This window comes from Lupinus angustifolius, chromosome LG09, assembly GCF_001865875.1.
Source record: "Lupinus angustifolius cultivar Tanjil chromosome LG09, LupAngTanjil_v1.0, whole genome shotgun sequence".
In the NCBI taxonomy this organism is placed as follows: domain Eukaryota; kingdom Viridiplantae; phylum Streptophyta; class Magnoliopsida; order Fabales; family Fabaceae; genus Lupinus; species Lupinus angustifolius.
The window spans coordinates 16,397,870-16,419,897 of NC_032017.1; the positions used below are offsets into that span (position 1 = coordinate 16,397,870).

At 28.8% G+C, this 22,028-nt stretch overlaps 2 protein-coding genes across 4 annotated transcripts; both read right to left on the reverse strand.

The window, feature by feature from the left end:
* Positions 674–15,492, reverse strand: LOC109356700 (probable WRKY transcription factor 53). 2 transcript variants are annotated; one of them, XM_019600182.1, is made up of 5 exons: positions 15,482–15,492; positions 2,885–3,214; positions 2,657–2,785; positions 845–1,514; positions 674–806 (listed from the first exon to the last, which is right to left on the reverse strand). In XM_019600182.1, exons 2-4 carry the CDS (start codon positions 3,205–3,207, stop codon positions 890–892), a joined length of 1,077 nt encoding a protein of 358 aa, XP_019455727.1. In that variant the 5' UTR covers positions 3,208–3,214; positions 15,482–15,492; the 3' UTR covers positions 674–806; positions 845–889. The 2 variants fall into 2 exon arrangements, with proteins under 2 accessions (XP_019455727.1, XP_019455726.1); XM_019600181.1 differs by having other exon boundaries at positions 674–1,514.
* Positions 11,034–15,298, reverse strand: LOC109356701 (histone H3-like centromeric protein HTR12). Of its 2 annotated transcripts, none has more exons than XM_019600184.1 (7): positions 15,166–15,298; positions 15,027–15,055; positions 14,229–14,274; positions 13,990–14,111; positions 13,345–13,419; positions 11,823–11,898; positions 11,034–11,396 (listed from the first exon to the last, which is right to left on the reverse strand). In XM_019600184.1, exons 1-7 carry the CDS (start codon positions 15,197–15,199, stop codon positions 11,341–11,343), a joined length of 438 nt encoding a protein of 145 aa, XP_019455729.1. In that variant the 5' UTR covers positions 15,200–15,298; the 3' UTR covers positions 11,034–11,340. The 2 variants fall into 2 exon arrangements, with proteins under 2 accessions (XP_019455729.1, XP_019455728.1); XM_019600183.1 differs by having other exon boundaries at positions 15,157–15,298.

Here is a 22,028-nt window from a genome sequence, read left to right on the forward strand (position 1 = left end):
GAATAATAATAACAGAATAAGCTTCTCCATAGTTAAGTGAGTGTTTCTTTAAAATCAGAAAATTATGATGCATTTACCTTCAGCTAGCTTTTGATTGAGTTTACAGTAATTAAATGTAAACATATAGAGATTAACAAATAGAAAAATGATATATCCTCTAACAAATTCTTCTAATTATAAAAAAAATAATATGTGTCACAAATTGATATTTTATTTATTAATGATTACTTTACAATTAACATATGCTAGAGGATTTGTATGGGAATTTAGTAGGATGATATATCATTACTCTAATAAATATCCATATATTCAGAGTAGTTAGGCACTAGGCAGGTTAAGAATTTGGATCCATTTTCAGCCTAAGATAGTCCATAATAATAAGTACAAAACTACAAATCACTACTACTTGAGCCAGATGCATACAAATTTGCTTTTAGCCTTTTGGCATTTGCTTGTTTGTGGGGCTCAGGGTTCTATTTAGCACTTAAAGTTATGATTTTGATTAATGCTAGTTGTGGCGGTCCATTGTCCCACCAGGGTTCTATGAACACATAATCTATCCAATAATACTGTCTTTCAATTATTTGGTGAAATGATGCATTGATCATTATTTTAGACAAGTAATATATGGGGTTACATTTCATTTATTTCACAAATGAGAGTTACAACCACAAAATACTATAGCTACAAATTATTTTCACATAAAAACCTAGGTACATGAAAAATCTCTTAACTGAAAGAGAGGGAGGTTTCAATGTCTACATTTGTGGACATAATAATCTATCATTACTATGGTCTGATTTTCCTCACATATGTTGCTAGCTAGGATCTACAAAGTTCACTACTTAATCTTCACACATAGTATGCTCTAATAACTTGGAATTGAAAATTATAAAGTGAAATATTCAGGAGTGTTGATAGGGAAATCTGTGTCAAAATCCACATTATCAAAGAAGAGATCCAAATCATCCAAGTTTGCTATTGGTGAATTGTTAACTGAAGTTGTGGCTGACACTACATCAGTGATATCTGATTCTGATGTTTGCACACTCAGGCCTAGTCCACTGCTTCCAAAGTTGCATGGTGATAAACAGAAAATGTTTGATTCTGAAGTGGATGGTGATAAGAATGCAGGAGAAAATGTTTCTGTGAAATGGTTTTCAATCATTGTTTCTAACCCTATTGATGGAGAAGAAAAGAAAAATGATGGGAAAATATCTTCCTTGGTTTCCAAGTCTATTTTAACTTCAAACTCTGGGCCAAAAGTGAAAGTTGTCTCATGAGGTTGTTCTATTTTCTCTTCTTGTGCTTTATTCTTTTGGTGGTTGTGGTGTTTATTTTCTGACATGCAAGTCTTTGATTTTGATGGGAATGCCTTTTTTGCATGACTAGCTTGGATGCATGTGTGTCTTCCTTTGTAGGTTATCTCATATGTTGATTCTTCATCTGACTTTTGCACTTGCTTTGTGGCTAGACACCCTTGTGCATGTCTATGTGTACATCTGTAATATCCCCTGCAATGCAAAAGACATATTGTTAGAAAAACATGTAACCATCTTGCTTCAATATAAAATCAGTTCAGCTAACACAGCAATAAAAATTATTAGGAATGCACCTTCTGCCACAAAACAACAATCTTACTCTTATTAAGTTAAGTATGCTACATCAATCAAACAATGCTATAATACGCTAACATATCATATTTAGTGTATACACTTATCTGACATAAAACTTGATGTTATACATAGTTGGTCCTAACTTGGATAAAATGTGAATGTTATATTAGACAGTGGAGAACTAACTAAACTTTTGTCTGATCTTGATGAAAGATGTCATACCGTTAATGCTGTTATAAAACTAATATTAAATTGTTTCAGGTTTTTTCGTGCAAATCGAAAAAGAAAAGGGGTATTAAAGTCCTATAATATCTCAACTTGTGTTCTATAATAATTGGCAAAATAAATATAATTGGTACATGTGGTGCCAAACCTATAGGACCAACATGTCACTTTACTAATTAGTTCATCCACTTGATAAGATTGTGAAACTATTCCAATACACGGATGCATCCCTTATTGCACAACTCATGGAACACGAGAGTAATGGAATTGAATGCATTATATCAGAAAGGTTCATTGTCCTTTTGGATAATTATAGATTGTTTTTTAAAAGCACATTGTCCTTACTCATTATCTAGCTGTAAAAATTATTACATGTTGAAAACAAGACTATAGGTGTACCAAAAGTTATTTGATCATTTCCCACATTTCTCCAAAGATTTTTTATAGAGGGGTGTTGAAAACAAGACTATAGGTGTACCAAAAGTTATTTGATTCATGGGCTTACATTAGATAAAAAGATACTCATAGTTTAAGAGTTTTATATATTGTTTGAGTGACGATGCATAGATATTATTAAATAGAAAAGTTAGAGCAAAAAACCTTATTTGTGGTAATTTAATATTTTTAAAAGTAAAAAAATGTTTTTCAAAATTTTGGTCCTATAAAAAAGTTTTTTTTACCTCGATATATAATTTTTTTTAACTCACATGCCTTTCATATTCAAATGACAAAAATAAACAAGCTTTCCTGATGAAAAAAACATATGAATCATACTTAATTGTTCTAAAAAGAAATAGATGAAAAAGGTATGTTACCTTGGAAACTTTGCTCCCAGAATATCCTTCTGTCCATATTTTCTCCAGTTATAACCATCACCTAGAGACCCATCAAGCACTGTTCCTGAGCAAACCTTCATTTGTTTTGTCCAACTATCCATGGTCTTTCTGAATCCCACAAATTCAGACAATCTCATGAGACCATGAAACCATAAAAACTTCACCAAGTTACAAAGAAAACAAGAAATTTGTAACTTTTGACATTACCTTTTCTTGGAGACATTTTTGTGCTTAATCTCTTGGTCCAAAACCTCTCCTCTAGGGCTCTCATTTGTAAAGGAACATGGAGAATCCATCATCTTGGAAATGGTGATCTTAGTATCTTCCTCTCCCATATTAGCCTCCCACTTCAGCTTTTTGAGTGCCTTCTCATAAGACACAAGGATTTTATCAATTAAAACTAATTTGGTTTCATGAGATGTTGATGATGATGATGAGAACATAAGGTTATGTAACTTCTTTGTTAGCTCCTCCCCTTGCATTAGGTCACTTATGAGACCAACTTGTTCCAACTTCAAGTTACCTTCCATTTGTGAAAACTACTAAAAGTATTTCCTAAAGTATCTAAATATGGGTTGTCCCTTCCAACCAGTATCACTCTGAGAAATGTTTGACCTTTTGATCTTTTGGGTATTTAGCGGAACCTTCCACCACTAGACTAATATCTTATTGGTCGCAGTCAAAGTCTTGAGTTCTTTTCAGCTTATGCACACAAATTTGTCACCTTGATTATATAGTATTGGCCATTTCAAGGGACCAGGGAGATTATAGCAATGATATGAAAAGAGAATGTGCTAGGAAATATATAGGGTTGTTGAGTTGAATTGGTAATTAAAAACAAAGGAGAAATTACTCATAAGCTAGAGGAATATAGAGAACAATGAATGTGAATACACTTGTTCTTTGGAAGATTATTTGGATCACTCAAGATTCTAGTGAAGATGAGTGGAATTGGATTCTGAATTGTTATGTGAGGTGGTGAAGTATATATATGAGCTACTTAGTGGAGGAGATATATAGAGAGAGGGTGTGTGTGAAATAGACAAAGAGAGGGGTTTGTTTTTCTTAGCCAAGAAGGTGAGAGGAAAAGGGGTTATAAAGGGTGAGAAAAGAGAAGGAAATGATATATGGTTGAAGTGAGTTTTCTAGAATGTGGGTCCTTTGTGTGGGTTCAGAAACTTTAAGATAACATAAAGAAGGGAAATGCTAATAAATGACACTTAATATTCAATGTTTAACATACATTTTCTTATATAATAATTGGGGGGGAAATCTATCCACTTTCCCATTTTTCTAATGTAATCATTACTATTAAAGAGTTTTTATATTGTAAAATTATAAATGATTAATTTTTAAATATAAGTAATATATAATAATGGAACTGACAGTATAAATTTATATTAATACTATACAAATATTAAACTATGAAAATGAGATAAAAACTAAAAATTGGGAGTGATAAAACAAAAGAATGAGAAATGATATATACTTGTAATAAATTAGTATATAAATCTTTTTATTAACAATGATATGTATCATTTATAAATTAGTCGTTAATTAGTCTGTAAAATATCATTTTATTAAAAATATATATAAATTACTTATACAAAAAGACATGTTTGTTAAAATAAATTTAGAAAATATATTGTGTTAGGTTAAATTTAGAAAAGGTTTAAGATATAATTAAATGAAGGGATAGGCATATACAACGTTTTGGGTGTACGTTTACGGATCCGTCCTAAATGTTTACACATATTTGATATTTCTTCGTTCATCATAATTTTATAAAATAGAAATCTAAAAATATAATGATGAGTTTTTATGTTAGTGAATAATATTCTTTCATCATGTATTATGTGACTGTGTTACTAATTGTGTCCCAAAATGATAATGTCTTTAGTTAATCAACATCATCCAAATAATATAAAATTATTAATTTATGTTTTTAAAAAATTTAATTTTAATTAAATGATACTTTTCATTGTATCAAAACAGAAAATTAGAACATAAATGAGAATAAATGATCTCTATTTATAATAAGTATTATTCTCAATAATTAAACTTGATATTCCACGAAATCTAGATATTTAAGAGCTCTAATTCATTAAAAAATATAATAATGAGTTAATAGAAAATATGAATTGACCATCTAAATTGTCCATAAAACCAATCTGAAAAAAATGATTACAATTATTGTTTAATTACTTTATTTCCCATCAAAAATTAACTTTTTAATCCCAAAAACAATAGCTCTACAAGCACCAAAGAAAAGCCGTTAAATCTAATGTATAAAAAATCACAATGAATGAATTTGATAATTCAGTTATTGACCATTTCAAAAGAGACAAGACCCCGAACCCTCAACTCTAACCCCTTAAATAAAGGTGTCAAAATGAGCTATCTGGACAAATTTGGACTAGCCCATATTGAGTTCGGGTTAAGCTGGACCAGACTAAAAAGCCGGGATATAATTTATGCATATCAAATGATAGCTCAACCCAGCCTATGAAGCACGGATTCGTCAAACACCCTCACGTGTCGGTGTCCGACACGGATACGCTCTGATTCGCGAAAGATACGTATTCATAGAGTATCCAAAAATTAAAAAAATAAATAAATATTAAGACACGAATTCGATTCGTTTTCAATAAAATATAGGATATATGGATTCGTTTTCAGTAAAGTATAGGATATATAGATTCGTTTCTAATAAAACAAGATAAGATATATTCGTTTCCAATAAAACAGTATAAGATAGATTCGTTTCCAATAAAACATGATAAAATAGATTATTTTCATTAAAATAGGATAAAATATATTTGTTATGGAGGGCAATGATTTTAGGATAGATTCGTTTTCATTAAAATAGAACAAGATAGATTTGTTATGGAGGCAGTGATTTTAAATTTCCCTATTTTTTACTTTGGATATTTTGATTTACACTTATAATTTTATCATATTTTATGTGTTTTTATTATTTTATATGTGTATCCTTGAACGTATCGTATCCTGTATTTTGGAAAAAATACGTGTCGATGTATCAGATACGTGTCATATCTGACACGCATATCAGTATCCGTACTTCATAGAACCCAACCATAAGGTGGTTGCGGGTTATGGCGGGTCGGCCCGCATAAACAAAAAATAATTTGTTTAAATTGTTTAGCATATTTAATCTATTCAAAAAATATGTATCATTTCATATAAACGTATAACTTTTCTTGACATATTTGTTATGCAAAATGCAACCAAACTTATAGATTTAATGCATTGTGTTTGAGTTAAGACGTGATGTTAAGTCCACGTGTATGATTTTTAACATAACTCTTTCATTAAATCTCTCATTTCTATTGAACTCTCATTCTGTAACACAGTATAATTTTTAACTTCACTTTAACATATAAACATTTGATACTAATAAAAATATTATATTTTGTATGTTCTTTATCAACACTTTCATTATAAACTATTATATTAAATTTGGTGATGTGGAGTTCTCTATGATAAACAATTTATGTTGATTTTTGATTTGTTGTAAACATTATTTTCTTTATTATATTTTTGTGGTAAAGTTAAATCTAATTAAATACATAATAACATAATACTTATTATCTATTTTTATTAGAAGTTGTTTTGTAAATTTTCCTTTAGTGTTTATTACCGAGCCAAAACCCTAAAAAAAGATTAAAACATGTAAGTAAAATGGGTAGTCCGAATCCGCCCGGATAAGCCCGACCTGAGCCCAGATTTATAATAGTCCGATGGGTCGAGCTAAAAAGCCCGAATTTAATAAAAATTATCTAAAATGATACCAAAGCCCTATAAATTTTTGGCTTTCGTATGCCAACATGATTGGACCCGTCCATTTTGACTTGCACTACCCCTTGAATGGTTCAAGAAAAGTGAAATAGAGACACACATTGCACTTCCCTACCAGGAGGGAGTGAGCACCAACGTGGAAGAAGCGCTCAAAATTCTGTGTTGCATCTCATTTTTTAATTTATTTTCCAATTTTGAACTCTCTTACTTTTTCAATAACCCCACTCTCTTTTGTGTTTATTTTTATTGAACAACGATCATGGTAAGTGCATGTTTTTACTTATTTGTAATTGTAAAAGTGTAATTTTATTATAATCAGAAGATAAATGTATCATTAAAAATTGCATTTCTTTTTGTTTTTTGAAGTACTTATCTCTTCATTAATGGAGATAATTCTATCTCATTTTTTATTATATTATCAGAGACAAGCATATGTTCATTTTAATACTTATGCATTATGAACTCAAACCATGCCTTGTTGTCATTTAATATAAGCGCGCATATATATATATATATATATAAAAGCAAAGTGGTTAGTTGTGAATTCTTGAATGAATCTTTCATGTGCACTGAATAATTAATTAAGGTTTAAGCCTTAGGTTGATCACCGTAGTAATTAGCAATGTGTTTATTGTATAGCAAACAAAAAAAAGATCTTGCCAGATAAATATATGAGAAAGTAAAATAATTGAGAGATGAACCTGTTGAAATGATTTTGTTCTAATGTAAAATATACATTGAATGTTAACTTAGTTTGTACACGTAAATGAATCTCAAGAGTGCGTGATAGCAAAGAACTAAAAATACTAAACATTTTGATAGTTACTTTAGATTGATCAATTCATTTAAAAAATCAATGAAAGATGATGATCATAGTTGATAATATTTTCAACTTAAATATATTTTTTTAACCAATCATAACTTATGGTATATGAAGGTTATTTTGGATGGAAAATGGGAACTGAGTTGCTGATTTTTTTTAAAGGAACTTGGTTGTTGATAGTGGTTTTTTTGGATGATTGTATTAAGTGATATGAAGGGGAAGATAGATGTGGTTTTGCAACCCTCAAATGCAGGAAGAAAATGACATGTTTATAATTTTATGTTTGTATAAAGAATTCAATTAACATGAATTTAAAAAGTTATTGTGTATACGAATATTAATATCTAGTTTTTATGTTAACCAAGATATCCCTCATTCTTTTGAGTTAGGGAATTAATCTATTATATGTGCATAAAATGTCACGTGTTAGTTTTAGGTAAATAGAAGATAACAATGTCAATCTCCTATGATTATTAATTTTTATAAGTTAAATTGTTAACATCATAATATATATAGTAAGAAATAAAATAAAGAATGTCATGATTACATATAAACAATATGTATCACTTTCATGGTTTTTAATTGTTAATTACATATCTTTTTCATATTTACTATTTTGTTTCAATATTCTTGTTGAACTTTCTCTCTCTGCCTTTTTGTACTTAGCTTATTTTCCCGATTCATTTCACTTTCTTTGTTTTCCTCATAGATTTATTAGATACTTTAATATATTTTTTCTAATTGTATTGACACTTTTCTTTATCGTCTATTGTTTCTTCTTTATTAATTAAAAAAATTCTTTCTAATTAAAATTTGAGTATCATTTTTCTTAAAGTATTTATTTCTTTAAAGATTAAGGTTTTCCTTAAATGACATTTAAAGATTATCATAATAAGTTTTATATTTGGAGGAAAGTAAAACAATAATTAAATATATATTAACAATAGAAAAAAAATTATGTCTTTTTTTTAAGGGGAGGAGAAGCATATTTATTTAAATTTGAAATCATTCTAATCACACTTCCTTCTCCCACAATAAAGATTCTATCAACTCATACAACACTTTAATACTCATTTTATGTTTAAAATTATGCATATAATTTAATAAAATATTAAATATTGTAAAAATTTGATATGATGTGACTAAAATAATTATATACAATCCACATTAGAAACTGAATTAAAAGGAAATGACAAAAAGTATTTGTAAAAATAAAAAATGATAAAAAGGGTATAGTTAGAAATAAAATAAATTTGTATATTGAATTCTAATGGCACTTAAGATTTGAAATAATATGAAAAGATAAAATATCAAAAGATTTAGAATTGAGTGGGTAATAATAAAGTAAGACTCCTCTCGGATTAGTAGTGGTGTCAAAATGAATAATGTCCATTATCATGGTCCATAAGATTTTTGGGGGCAATGTATAGAATTTTAGTTTTTTGTTTGTCTTGCTAGGCCTGTTTATTCGCTATATCCATGAGCATTCCGGTTGGTATTTAAATTGATATAACATGAAGAGGAATTCATATAGAGGAATTCATATAGAGTAATTTTTTAAACTTACTCTTCATTATAGTCATCAATTCTAGATAATCCAATGGTTTCAATTAATTTAGTGAGTAAATCTAAATCATTAGATGTTCATAGAATTGATGGTTAAAATAAAGAGTAAATTTAAAACTCTTGAAGTAAGTGGATCACACTCATATAACATATCATTTTTTTCTTCTTCAACATATAACTAGTTTAGCATAGGGATGGCAACGAGCATGGGCGGGTGCAGGTAGTGCTTTCCTGTGAGCAAATCCGCAATATTTATGGGTACCTGTGTGAATAGCGGGAATTTGTGGGTACCCAACAGATTTTTAATTTTAATTATATATTTATATAATTTGTAATAATCAATATGTAAAAATAATTGTTACATGAATAATATAATATTATAAGATAAATTTATGATCATACTCAAATATGCATAATTTATTATGAAATAATAATTAAAGTATATGGTATATAATCTTAAAATAATAATAAATATATATAAAAATTTAACTAAAAATTAAATATATAAATTTGCGGGTGTCCGTGGTGCATATCACAAAACTCGCTCCCACCCAAAAACTATTATAGCGGGTACCCGTTACGAGTATTTCCACGGGTACCCACAAATTAATTTTTTTTGCCGTCCCTAGTTTAGCCTATTTTGAAGTAGACATGAGAATTTTTGTCTCAAAATTACAAATCACCTTTGTCTAATGGTGAAACCTAGAAACATGTTGGCTTTGACATCTTCAACTTTTTTCAGGATTCTTTTAATACTAGTAACATTTTCTTTTTCATTTGTTGTTTGTTTCTAGAGTTAAATTAATGGGCCATGAAAAAAAGTGAAAGGAATCTCTAACCTTTAGAAAAATGTTGAATATATAGAAACGTCGGAACGCGTTCCTTGGTCCCACGTGTACAAAATTTCCTTAGAGTGAAGGAAGGGTTCATATCCATTTTAGCCATTTCTTTTTCTTTTTTTAATTTTAAGGATTTTAGCCATTTCCTTGTATGTTCTATAAATGTCAATTTTCATACCCTCTATCTCCTAATTAATGAAAGGAATTTTGTAAACAATATAGAACAAATCATCACTCAAGAATGAATATAACATACTAAAGAATATAGAACAAACTAATATCATCTCGATACGATAATACATTTAGTAATACCAAAAAAACTAATATCAATACCATTTTTTTTATTAAACAAATTATATCCATGATATCACTACAACTTGGATTTCTTCCACATTTTCACAATAAGAATACTTTCCAAGAGTTGGACTCTTCCCTTCTACATCATAGTGATCATACACCAGAATATTTAATATCTTATTGCACTTTACTTTCTGTTCTTTATTTTTTATTTAAATAACGTGATCTCTCAAAACACGTCTAATACAAATTCATATCAACTATGCAGTTTGCGTCATTGGTGTACTGTTCTCCTGAAATTTCTGAAAAATAATATATTAGAAAAGGTAAAATGAATGATAATTGATGATGTAAAGATTTATACATGTGTATCATCTATCATTTATTTATATTATTTTTATTTAAAAGTCGATGATAATTGAAATAAAAGTAAAATGAATATAGATAATATACTGACTGTGTTAAAAAGTTTTACCCTCTATACATATATTTTTTTCTCAAAATTTAATTGAGGGCTATCGAATTAATTCACACGCAACTGCAAAAGTGGCCCCTATGTTTTCAGTATTGTTTGCAATATCTGTTCACATTTTTGTATTTTTGTTCAAGAAAGTGGAAGGAAGTAGCAGCCACCGCGCAATCAAGCCAAGTTTGTTGGATTTTTATAAAATTCAATGGGAAATATCAAATATGACTTGACCAAAATTTCCTTCCAAGTTTTTAATTTAGTTATTGGCTTTATTCTTTCATAGTCACTATAACATTCTTTGTTAAGAAAACCTTGATATTTTGTGCATTCCTTTCAGCAATCACTTTTTTTTAAAACATTACATATAATATATAAATATTATGAACTTATGATGAATATTTGGATTCTTACTCACTAGAGTTTATATTGAAATTATGTTGTATGATTGAGTGAATATAAATGACAATAATCAGTGTTATTAATACCTTAGTATACCGTACCGGTTTACCGACCAATACGGTACGGTTTTAATAACAATGACAATAATGCTCAAATATTTCATTGCAACAATGTCATACTAGCATGTCCACACATGTATTTTAGAAAGTCATCCTATATCAAACCATTCTTCCATGAGGATTGGCTCATTCTACAACAGGATCTAACAAGATATTCATCTACAAAGATAATAATCAATGATAATTCAAGAGTTAGCATAGTTTCCTAATATTTGAATGCCAAATATTTGAGTGCTGGGTTTTACTATCTGCAATGGCTTCTTTGTAACCCTTTCTACTCTCTATTGAGTCAAGTTTTTAGACAACAAAAGCAGCAATAGTAGCATTGACCTCTACCAAGGTCTTCCTATCCCTCCAAGCCTACGGGCCAACTCGAAATCCTTTTTCACTGAAGCAGCAAAAAAAAGCAAACAGAACACATTGGTGAGATTATTGAAGGAAAACAACACAGAAAAATTCATGACAGAAGAACATAAATCAATAAACAGCACAGATGAAATGATCCTTGGGAATATACCAGCAAACCAAAGTTTTGCTAGTATTTTGTCCTTTATGTTAGACCAGAAAATCCAGAGAAAAGTAAAAGAAAATTGTGCAAGTATCAAGAAAAATTAGAAAACAATTCATTCATCTGTATCCCCCAAAAAGCTGTAGAATATTGTTCTAAATGTAACAAAACAATTCATTCATCTGTTAATAGAGAAAACGAATTCTTTCATCACCAATAAAAGCAGCATAGGATAAAAGAAATTCATGAATATTGGTGAAAGGAAAAAAATAAGAGGAATGAACTTCAAAAATTGTATCCACTTACTAAGAGTAATACGCTTTGCATGAAGTGCACAGAGCATTCCATCTTCAAACAAATGAACTAGAAGATCCTCGGCTGCCTGTATGATTATCAAATAAAAACCCGTAGAGAATGATTAATGTTAAATGTGAAACATGTTATAAATCAAACAACAGATGAAATAAGAGAACCAGGAAAACCATAAAAGAAATAAGGAGCTAGTCCTGATGACCAAATACACTGTCATACCAAAGTCCAGCAATCTAAATTGGTGGGGGTGGGGGCATGGGAACAGTTTTAAAATATGGAAGGGAAGGAACTGTAAGGGGAACCATTACACCCATTCAATACACTGGAGATTGATTCACGTCTGGTTATCAGTGTGTATCATGGGGCAATTACAGACATTAATTGAGGTGAAAATAACTAGTAATCTGTGCATTATGTTGTGGAAAATTAGTCTAGAATAGCTATTACAATGGAAAAGGCATCACATAATACAAGCAGATTACTAGTTATTAATGATCCAAATCTGCAATTATTGCAGCTGAATATCACCGAAGCATAAATGGTATGTGAAAAAAGCGAAAAGAACTTTTGTCAAGTAAAAAGGTGATGCAGGGGAATGATGGAATGCTTTGCTTATATAATTTGCCATTCACTAATTTACCTCCTAAAGTGACTTACTTAAAAATGTTTATAAGATGGTGTAATGAATTTAGTCAATTTACACTTGGAGCCCTTTACCTTCCCCTTTCCGTCCTCATTAAACAAGGGGAAGGTCAACTCTTTCTCATTCCATCCTTTTCATTTCCATTTTGTCTCATCCCTTTTCATTCCAAACATAGCCTAGGCAGTTTCATAATAATCTCAAATTGATTAAAAGATGAAATAAAAAGAGAAATGAAGTTTTAGTTGCTATGAAAAGAAGCATCCATTGCACCACCACACAGTGCGGCTCAAAGCCCCATATAGGTAGCAGAAATAAAGCCTTCATTTTTCAATCAGTTATAGATCTTACAATGCAGATGAAAGAACCAAGTATATCTATTGATCTCATTAAGATTTATGAATACAATTACTATAATCTTTCATAATTTAATAGTTTAAATATTCATACAGTGATGTGAATTAGAAAAAATAAACTAGAGCCTTTGAGTCTAGTCTTAACGACATGGAAATCTGAGCAAATACCAATTAAGAAATAAACCAGTTACTTAATAATAGTGCATCTACAATCTCAATCTTCCAATAAACAATGGATTATTTTCTAACCAGATTTGGTATTATTCAAAAGTGCTTCAGTTAAACCTATAACTAGCAAAAATACACATAAAATAAATGCTCAAACAAATGGATTCTCGTAGTGGTAGGAGATCCGTATAATTTATTAACAATATTCTAATTATGAAAATGTAATATTTAAACCAGGAAGGCAGGAAAGAATGAAAACGATGAAAGGGAGAAGTTAAAATGAAAGAAAGTATTGGCACGATAATTAAGATAAACTGTGATAACTCAAATGAGTATGGAAAAGGTTACATACCTCCTGAAGTGCCACCATTGCTTCAGGTGTCCAGCGAGAAACCTCCCTAGAAAGTTCGTTTGTTACCTGTTTGACCTACAGCAAAAGTATAAATAAAAAAATTAGAACAACAGAGAGGTAAACAAACTCAGCACGAAATTTAATTCTGCCAAATCAATATAAAACCATGCCAACAAACCTCGGTTAATAACAAACTTGCAACTCTATAAAGGGCATGCTATTCAAGCACTTTTATGAGTGAGAAAATGATATAAAGTTACAAAATAGCAATGCTTATCATTACATGAAAGCCAGTGTCAGACTCCCTGTGACACACCAATAGAAGTTTCCCGACTAGGTTTATTTAATATGTAAAGCGATGAGACAGTTTAGGATAAAATTGCAGAAAGTTAAGAGTAAATTATCCTTCATAATCCAGATTAGTATAAGTCAAGTACAAGCAGTGGATTCTCTAATTTTCACTCTAGTGCACATTGATGGCTTAAAGATTGGCATGTATGAAGAAAGTTCCAGTTGACTCTGACTTATAGGTATTCATAAGGAGTCTGTATGAGCTTTATTTCTTTCCATCCAGGAAGGATCTGTATGTGACATAAATTCAGAAACATGTACCAATTTACACACCTAAAGAAGCAAATAACTTACACATCTTATAAAGGGGGCAACTGGGATAAGTAGGTTGAAAGTCTTCTGAAAGTGACGGATCTCACGAAGAGCCACTGATCCTGGCCTATTGCGCCTTTTTTTCCGGCCCTCAGTCGCAGGTGCTGTAATTGTTTTTTCGCCCAAATAAATAACAAGATATCAGCATAATTATGACCACAGAAAAACTAACTTTGAAAAAAATAAAAAACAGAGATTTGCATGAGACTAAGTATCCATACTCTGTGGTTCCCCTTCAGCAGCATTCTTCTGCTTTCTTTGAGCAGGCTTCAGAATATTCAAATTCAAATAAACATAACAGATGTACCAATTAAAACAAATTTGTTCCGTCAAATGAAAGGTACAAAATGCACTAAATTAAATCCCATCCCATAAAACTGTGGATAAAGAAACCTATAAATTACTTAGAACATCATATAAGAAATCCTAAATCCTAATGAGAATGGCTAATTTAGCTCACATTGCTCAGTTACATCATACATGTTTCAGTTACAGTTTTGAGTTGGGTTTTATTTATACAACAGAATTTCCTCAGACATAAACTAGAGAGTATGTACCAATGCCTATTGGTCCGAGTCACAAAGAGTTCGGTTCCCTTAAGCAAAGTCTTATGAATGAAAAATTAGGCATTGAGAAAGCTTTGCCCTCTTAAATGAGTCTCTTACCATCTCAAATCAAATTAGTGGGTCCAATATAATTTCTATATAACAAAGAGCTCGGTTCCCTTAAGCAAAGTCTCATCTTTTTTTGAATGAAAATTAGGCACTGGTAAAGCTTTACCCTCTTGAATCGATCTTACCGACTCAACTCGACTCAAATTAGTCGGGTCCAATGTGATTTCGAGATATCAAAACTCTAAAATAAACAAACAAAAAACTATAAAAATTTGCACTGAGTACCAACATTAATGTTATGACCTAAAATACTAACTAAAACATTATTTGAATATCTGAGAAACCGTGAGACAATTAAATAAGCGATTGTTCAAAATCTGAGAAACCAAGAGAAAAGGTACTAACCGCTGGTGTTGATTTTGCTATCCTTCTAGCTGCAAATTTTGCACGACAATGAAATCAGGGTTTCAAATTGAAAACAAAATTAACAAAAACATTTACAGAGAGAGAAAGAGAAAAATTAAATTATACATACAAGGTCCACCAAGAGAAGCTGGGGTATGCTTAACCCTTGCCATTGAAAAATCGAATTAAGTTTCAAATTTCAGAAGTGATTTTTCATTCGCATAACAACTTTTTCATTTTACTTTTCGGTGTATTTAAAATTAAAAAATAAAAGTTGTCGCGGTTTTTGTTTCGGATTCAATTTCAACGGCTTCGTCCCTTCGTTTACTATAATACCCCTACGTGTAAAAACTATTTACAAAAGTGCAAAACTACACATGTGTTGCTATCAAGTAAGGGTGAGCATGAACAAGTTTGGCAGGATAAGACTTTTATACGACATGAGCTTGAATATTGATCGAACTATTTTTTTAAATTGAATCGGGTATGATATTCAAATGTTAATTTCATTCTAAATATAAGTCAGGTTAACTTTAGAATCTAAATGTGATCCTAGACTCGATTAAATATGAGTGTAATATCTGTGCACTAACAATATAAAGATTTATACATAGTCAATATATATCCTTCATAGATTACTTTTTGAATAGTTAATGATAATTGAAAATAAATGATGGATCATGCAATGACAGTGTAAAAAACTATTACATTATTAGTATATACATCTTTTTCTCATTAAATGTACTATATTTCTCATTTAGATAAAAAACTTTCCAAATTTACTTACTATTATCAATATATAATTTACATGTGAGGTGAAATATATGCAAATATTTTATTAATCATTTGCTTATATGTATATATGTTGAAAATATTAGATAATTAATTTTGAAATGATTCATACATTATAATATTAAATCATTTGCAAAATCAAAAAGAAATGGAAAAGCATGATTAAAAATGAGAATACATCATTAGATAGTTTGTTGCGTCAAAATATAATATTTATTTTAGACAAAAGAGATGTCATTAATATATATGCAATTGATCAAAAAGTAAAATAGAAGTAATTGATGAACATGAGATAGATTGAGTGTTTCTTACCGACTCTAAATATCATAAATCAGAGAAAATATAATCATATATCAGTTTCAATATGATTGTACCATATCGATCAAGTGAGTAGGGTGGGATCATAGTTACCCCTTTCCTCCTTTTATCTAAAAGTTTAAAATTTATGCACTAACAGTGTAAATTAGTTTTTTACAATGTCAACATATCATCCACCATTAATTTGTATTACTTTTGTATGAGAGTCAATGATAATTAATAAATCAATGTTGAATAATTTAGTGACAGTATAAAAATACTTATATTGTCAGTGTATACATATTAAATCATTTATCCAATAGATAGTATCTCCTTTGTAAAAAGCAAGAACTTGCTTAATGAATAGTTTTAAATGTAGGGATAGTTTGGTCAATCAGCCTGCCTCCATTCCAGTCCTTTCCCATCATGCTCTAACGGTAAATTTTGCAAACGGTAGTTTTCTTGCATCAGGCAGGACACCTAAGGGGCACGTAGTTTGGTCAATCACCCTACCCTACTTCCTTTTTCATCATATATTTTTATACAAAAATACTATTATTTAGTAGGAAAAGAAATTATTAAATGTGTTAAAATAGAAAATAAATTATTAAATGTGTTAAAATAGAAAATAAATAATTTATAACATTATTGATTAATTTTAAAAATTACATCTAATTATTGACATATTAATAATTATGCTAAGTAACTTTTCTACTAATCTTAATAAAATGTCCATTTTGAACATCAAAATTAATTTAGCATAAAATATGGCGTTGACTTGAATATGGACGTTTTTAGTTTGGTTTACAATGATGCTAAATAGAACAAGATAATATGAAAATTATTTGAGTTAATTGATTTGTTATTTACTAAAGCATGTGATCTGAGTCATTGTTATGATTAAGATTTTCTTTTTACTATTTACAATAAAAAAATAAAGAAAAAATGTATGTACTCACATTGTATGAATTTTATATAATATCACTGTATTATCTACCATCATTTTTAATCATAATTGACACTTAAAAAAATAAAGATAAATAACTTATTCAAAACGATACAGTGGTTGTCAAAGGAGATTGATCCAATTGGCAGGAAATTGGTTCACAACTCACAAAGTGATAACTCCCAACTTCAAATCTGATTGCAGATATGAGATCTCTTGCACAAACTTTTTGTGTAAAAAATGACAGTATTTTTATTTAAATAAAAAATGGTAAATTGATATGTAAAAACAATCTATCTAAAGGAGAGAAAAATATTAATATAAAACAAAAACAAAAAGTAAATGCAATTTCATCACGGCGAATGAAGAGGCGTGATAGTCAAGACCTATCGATCTCATCTATTACCTATATAACAAAAAAGTTTCATCATGACATATGTCAATCTCTTAAGCTCTCATGACATGTGTCAACCTCCATCAAAACTAAAGGTTTATCATGACATGTGTCAATCTCTCAATCAAAACTTTCCCTCCAAAACATGTCAATCTTCCATTTTTGTTCATCCTCATGACATGTGTTAATCTATCAATCAAAATTTTCTCTCCAAAACATGTCAATCTTCTATTTTTGTTCATTGTACAATTTAATTCTAATGATTAATGGGTCAATTTGTTTTTTATTCTATAAAGAAATTACATCTCACAATAAAGGGGATTGAATCCCTTTTCACATTTGAATTACTTCTCCACCATTATTATTTCATATCTCCATATTTTTGTCCCATTTTCATTTCATATTTACCTCTTCTTCTGTCACATGTCTACAATCCAATGTTTCATTCGTCAATCTTCATTTCATTAAACTTAATATGATGGTTTCTGTATTTCGATACTAAATCTTCATCATTGTAGATTTATTCTTATTTTATAAATATGTTGTTTATAGTATCTCTTTATTGATTTTTCATTCATTAACCTAATATGATGGTTTATGTATCCCGTTACTCAATCTTCATCATTGTAGATTTGTTTTTTGTAAATATGTTGTTTAAAATGCATTTTTATTGATTTTTCATTTATTTGTTTACTTTTAGATATGTTCTTATTTTTATCTTTGATTTGTTTATATTGTATATATAGTACGATTGATTTCATTATTTTGTAGATTTGTTCTTTCAATAATCATCTTTCTTAATGTATGATTTAGAAGGATTTCATCCTTAACAATGACCAAACCCTCAATAACTATGTTATGTACCCCATCTCTATTTATATACACACATTTAGCTACAAGTTACAATATTGTATTTGTTTGTTTGTTGTTATGAATTTATTTGTTTGTTTGTTGTCATGAATATGTCAACATTATATTAGTAAGAATAATCTTTATTTTTTTATTCCCATCATAAATAATTTGACATGTTTAATTGTTGAATATGTATATTTTATCTAATTAATCATAGGAGGTCCCATATTAAGTTTATCTTATTTAAACATTTAAACCGTATGGTCTGATTGTATAATTTTATACATAATTAATAATTTTTAACAATATGAATGCACCAGTAACATATATGGTTTTAACCATGCGAATGCACAATAACATACATATTCTTAATCATAAATGCACATATAATATGTGTTCTGCAAAGACAATTTAATTTCATTTATATTCAACTATATAAGTAATAAATTTATGGAATATTATATTTAATTCCATTTATATTCTGTTTTGTTTGAATTTATGGATGAGTTACAAAAATATAATATAAATTTGCAAAGATATATCTAATAAATTTGTGGAATGCTAATTGAGTAATAATTACTCATTAATATCTTTGAATGTATTAATTGAGTAATGTTAATTAATAGTTATACTTTAGAAACTGAAATTATTAGGCATGATTGTCTTTTAATGTATTTTTCTCTATTATCTAAAAACTAAATAATTGTCATCCACAATTATTTTTGTTATTTGATTTTTTATGGTGTTTTTGATTCAATTTCTCTTTAATATGATGTAATAATGAAAATATTAAAGAAATTTCATTTGATTATGATAATTAATTGATTTTATTTATATTTTGATTAAATTATTTATGATTCGCTAATTTTAAACAATGCTTATTATAGATGTAAATTTTCATAATTGTAAATAATAAATTCACGAAATATATTTATATTCAATTCCATTCATATTCTATTTTATTTGAATTTATGGATCAATTACAAAATTTGAATTTATGGATCAATTTATATTTATATGTAATTTGTCATGATTCATTCAACTCCATGATAAGCGTGATTAATTGAGCATATTACATGATTAGTTTAACATTGAAAATTTAATGCATATTTATAATTATACTGATAAAGAAATAATTAAATAATAATATCATAAATTTTTATTTAATCTTTAATAAGATGGACAATCAAAATATTAAAGTAATTTGATTGTAAAAATTATTTTTTTTTGATTTATATTTTGATTAATATTTATAATTCCCTAATTTTAAGCAATGTTTATTATTGATATAAATTTGCCGTAAATAATAAATTTTCGGAATATTAATATTGAATTCAATTTGTTGTTTGAATTTATGGATCAGTTACAAAAATGAAATATAAATTTGCAATATTATATTTGATGAATTTATGGAATATTAATTGAGTAATATCTACTCATCAATGTTTTACATCATTTCCGACAATTTGTTTATATTTGGAATCATTAATCTATAATTTATTCTAATTTATTGAATTGCATAGCGTGCATGATTAATTGAGCATACTACACAATTATTTAACATTAGAAAATTAATGCACAATTATAATTATATTAATAAATAAATAATTATATTTTTAATGTCATAAATAAATATAAAAACTCAAATTTTATGGATCAATTTAAAATTGACGTTATACACAATTAATCAATTAAGTTAAACGATCAAATATAATAAGATGATGATACAACAAATTAACTCTATAATGTATGTGATTTATTTAAAAATAAAAGGAATATGATTACCTATGCAATATTAAAATAAATAATAATATGAATCATAACATATTGTTTGTAGTTATTTTAGAGTCAAATAATAATATTTATTTTTATACTAATCTTATTTTAGAATCAAATAATAATGAAATTATAAATTTATTGATGATTTTTTGATTAATAGGATACTACTAACTATATCATGTTAGTATGTGTAAAAAACAATGTTGGAAAAGTCGAGCAAGAGAAGAGGTCCCATATTAAGTTTATCTTATTTAAACATTTAAACCGTATGGTCTGATTGTATAATTTTATACATAAATAATAATTTTTAACAATATGAATGCACCAGTAACATATATGGTTTTAACCATGTGAATGCACAATAACATACATATTCTTAATCATAAATGCACATGTAATATGTGTTCTTAATCATGCGGCAAAAAAATACCGTCCCATGCAAATGCATGGGTAACTTGCTAGTTTTATAGTATAGTAAATATAAAAAATGTAATATTTGCAATTCAGTCATTTCCATCAGGTTTTTATATCACGATTTCGAAATCCAACCCGAACTTATCAGTTATTTACAAAGCAAATTTAAAACAAATTATTTGATTGATTTTGTATTAGTTTGTGTCGCGACCCGATTTTCGGTTGGAAGACCGGCTCTACGACTTAGGAGGAGGCGAACTCGTATTCTACCTCTTCCAATTGATTTGGAGTCGCCACTACGTTTTTTGCGGTTAAAACGTAGAAAACTCTATGGTAAGCCCAATGAGGATAATGTGGTCTTTAAGCAGAGATTCTGAGTTCGGAAGTTGATTACGGATCGGGGAAGGTATTAGCACCCCGTCCGCCCGTATTACAACGGTACCTTCACTAATCACATGGACTTTTATACCCTTAACAATTATTTACTTAGAATTATTTATTTTTATTATTGAGCCTGACAATATTGATTTTGATCCTACGTACCCCTATTAAGGGAATCAAGGCTTACGTAGTTCTAGTTCGAAAATTGTTTAGTTAATTTGGTTGATTGTTAGTGATTTAGAAAATACCAATAGGTTTAAAAATATTATTTTATTGAATTGGTTAATATATAATTGTTTTGGTTCAATGAGACTAATAGTTCAGGAACGGCGTTGGTCGTAGACCTTCTCCTCATTTCCGGGGAGTTAGAGACGACTCGAACCATAACCTCACTATAAAATCCCAATTTATTCGGTAAAATAATATTGGGTTATTTTTAGAATTAGGTAGCAAAATAGGCTGGGGAATTATTTTCTATATACAGGATTAATAGCTTAGAGACAGCATTGGTTGTAGACCTTCTTCTCGTTTTCGGAGAAGTTAGAGACAACTCGAACCGTAACCTTACTAAAAAATCCATAAAATTTATTTAGTATAATGGTTTCTAATTATTTATAGATATAGGATTTTAGTAATAAAATAGTTTATTAATTATATATGTGTATGGAGCTTAATAGTTCAGAGACGGTATTGGTCGTAGACCTTCTTCTCATTTTCGGAGAAGTTAGAGATGACTCGAGCCAAGACAGCAAAATAATCCAATTTCCTCAAATCTCACTCAAGACAGCTGAATTATGTCCATCAATTCTAGACAGGACACCCCAAAGACTGCTAATTCTGGACATAATGCCAGTTTTAGGAGTAGAGGTGGCTATGGTTATAAAGGAAGAGGTGGTAGATCAAGCACCAGAAATCAAAATTGGAGTAGTTAGAGACGACTCGAACCATAACCTCACTATAAAAATCTCATAAACTTTATTTAATAATATAAGCGTTGTTTTTTACTTTTGTTCAAATAGATATTAACGAAATTTGTAGGGTAAAGATACCATTATTATTTTAAATGTAAATTCTATCTACCTTATTCCAATTATCAAAACAAATATCTTTAAGCAATGATCAATCATATGATATGAGAATATAAGGA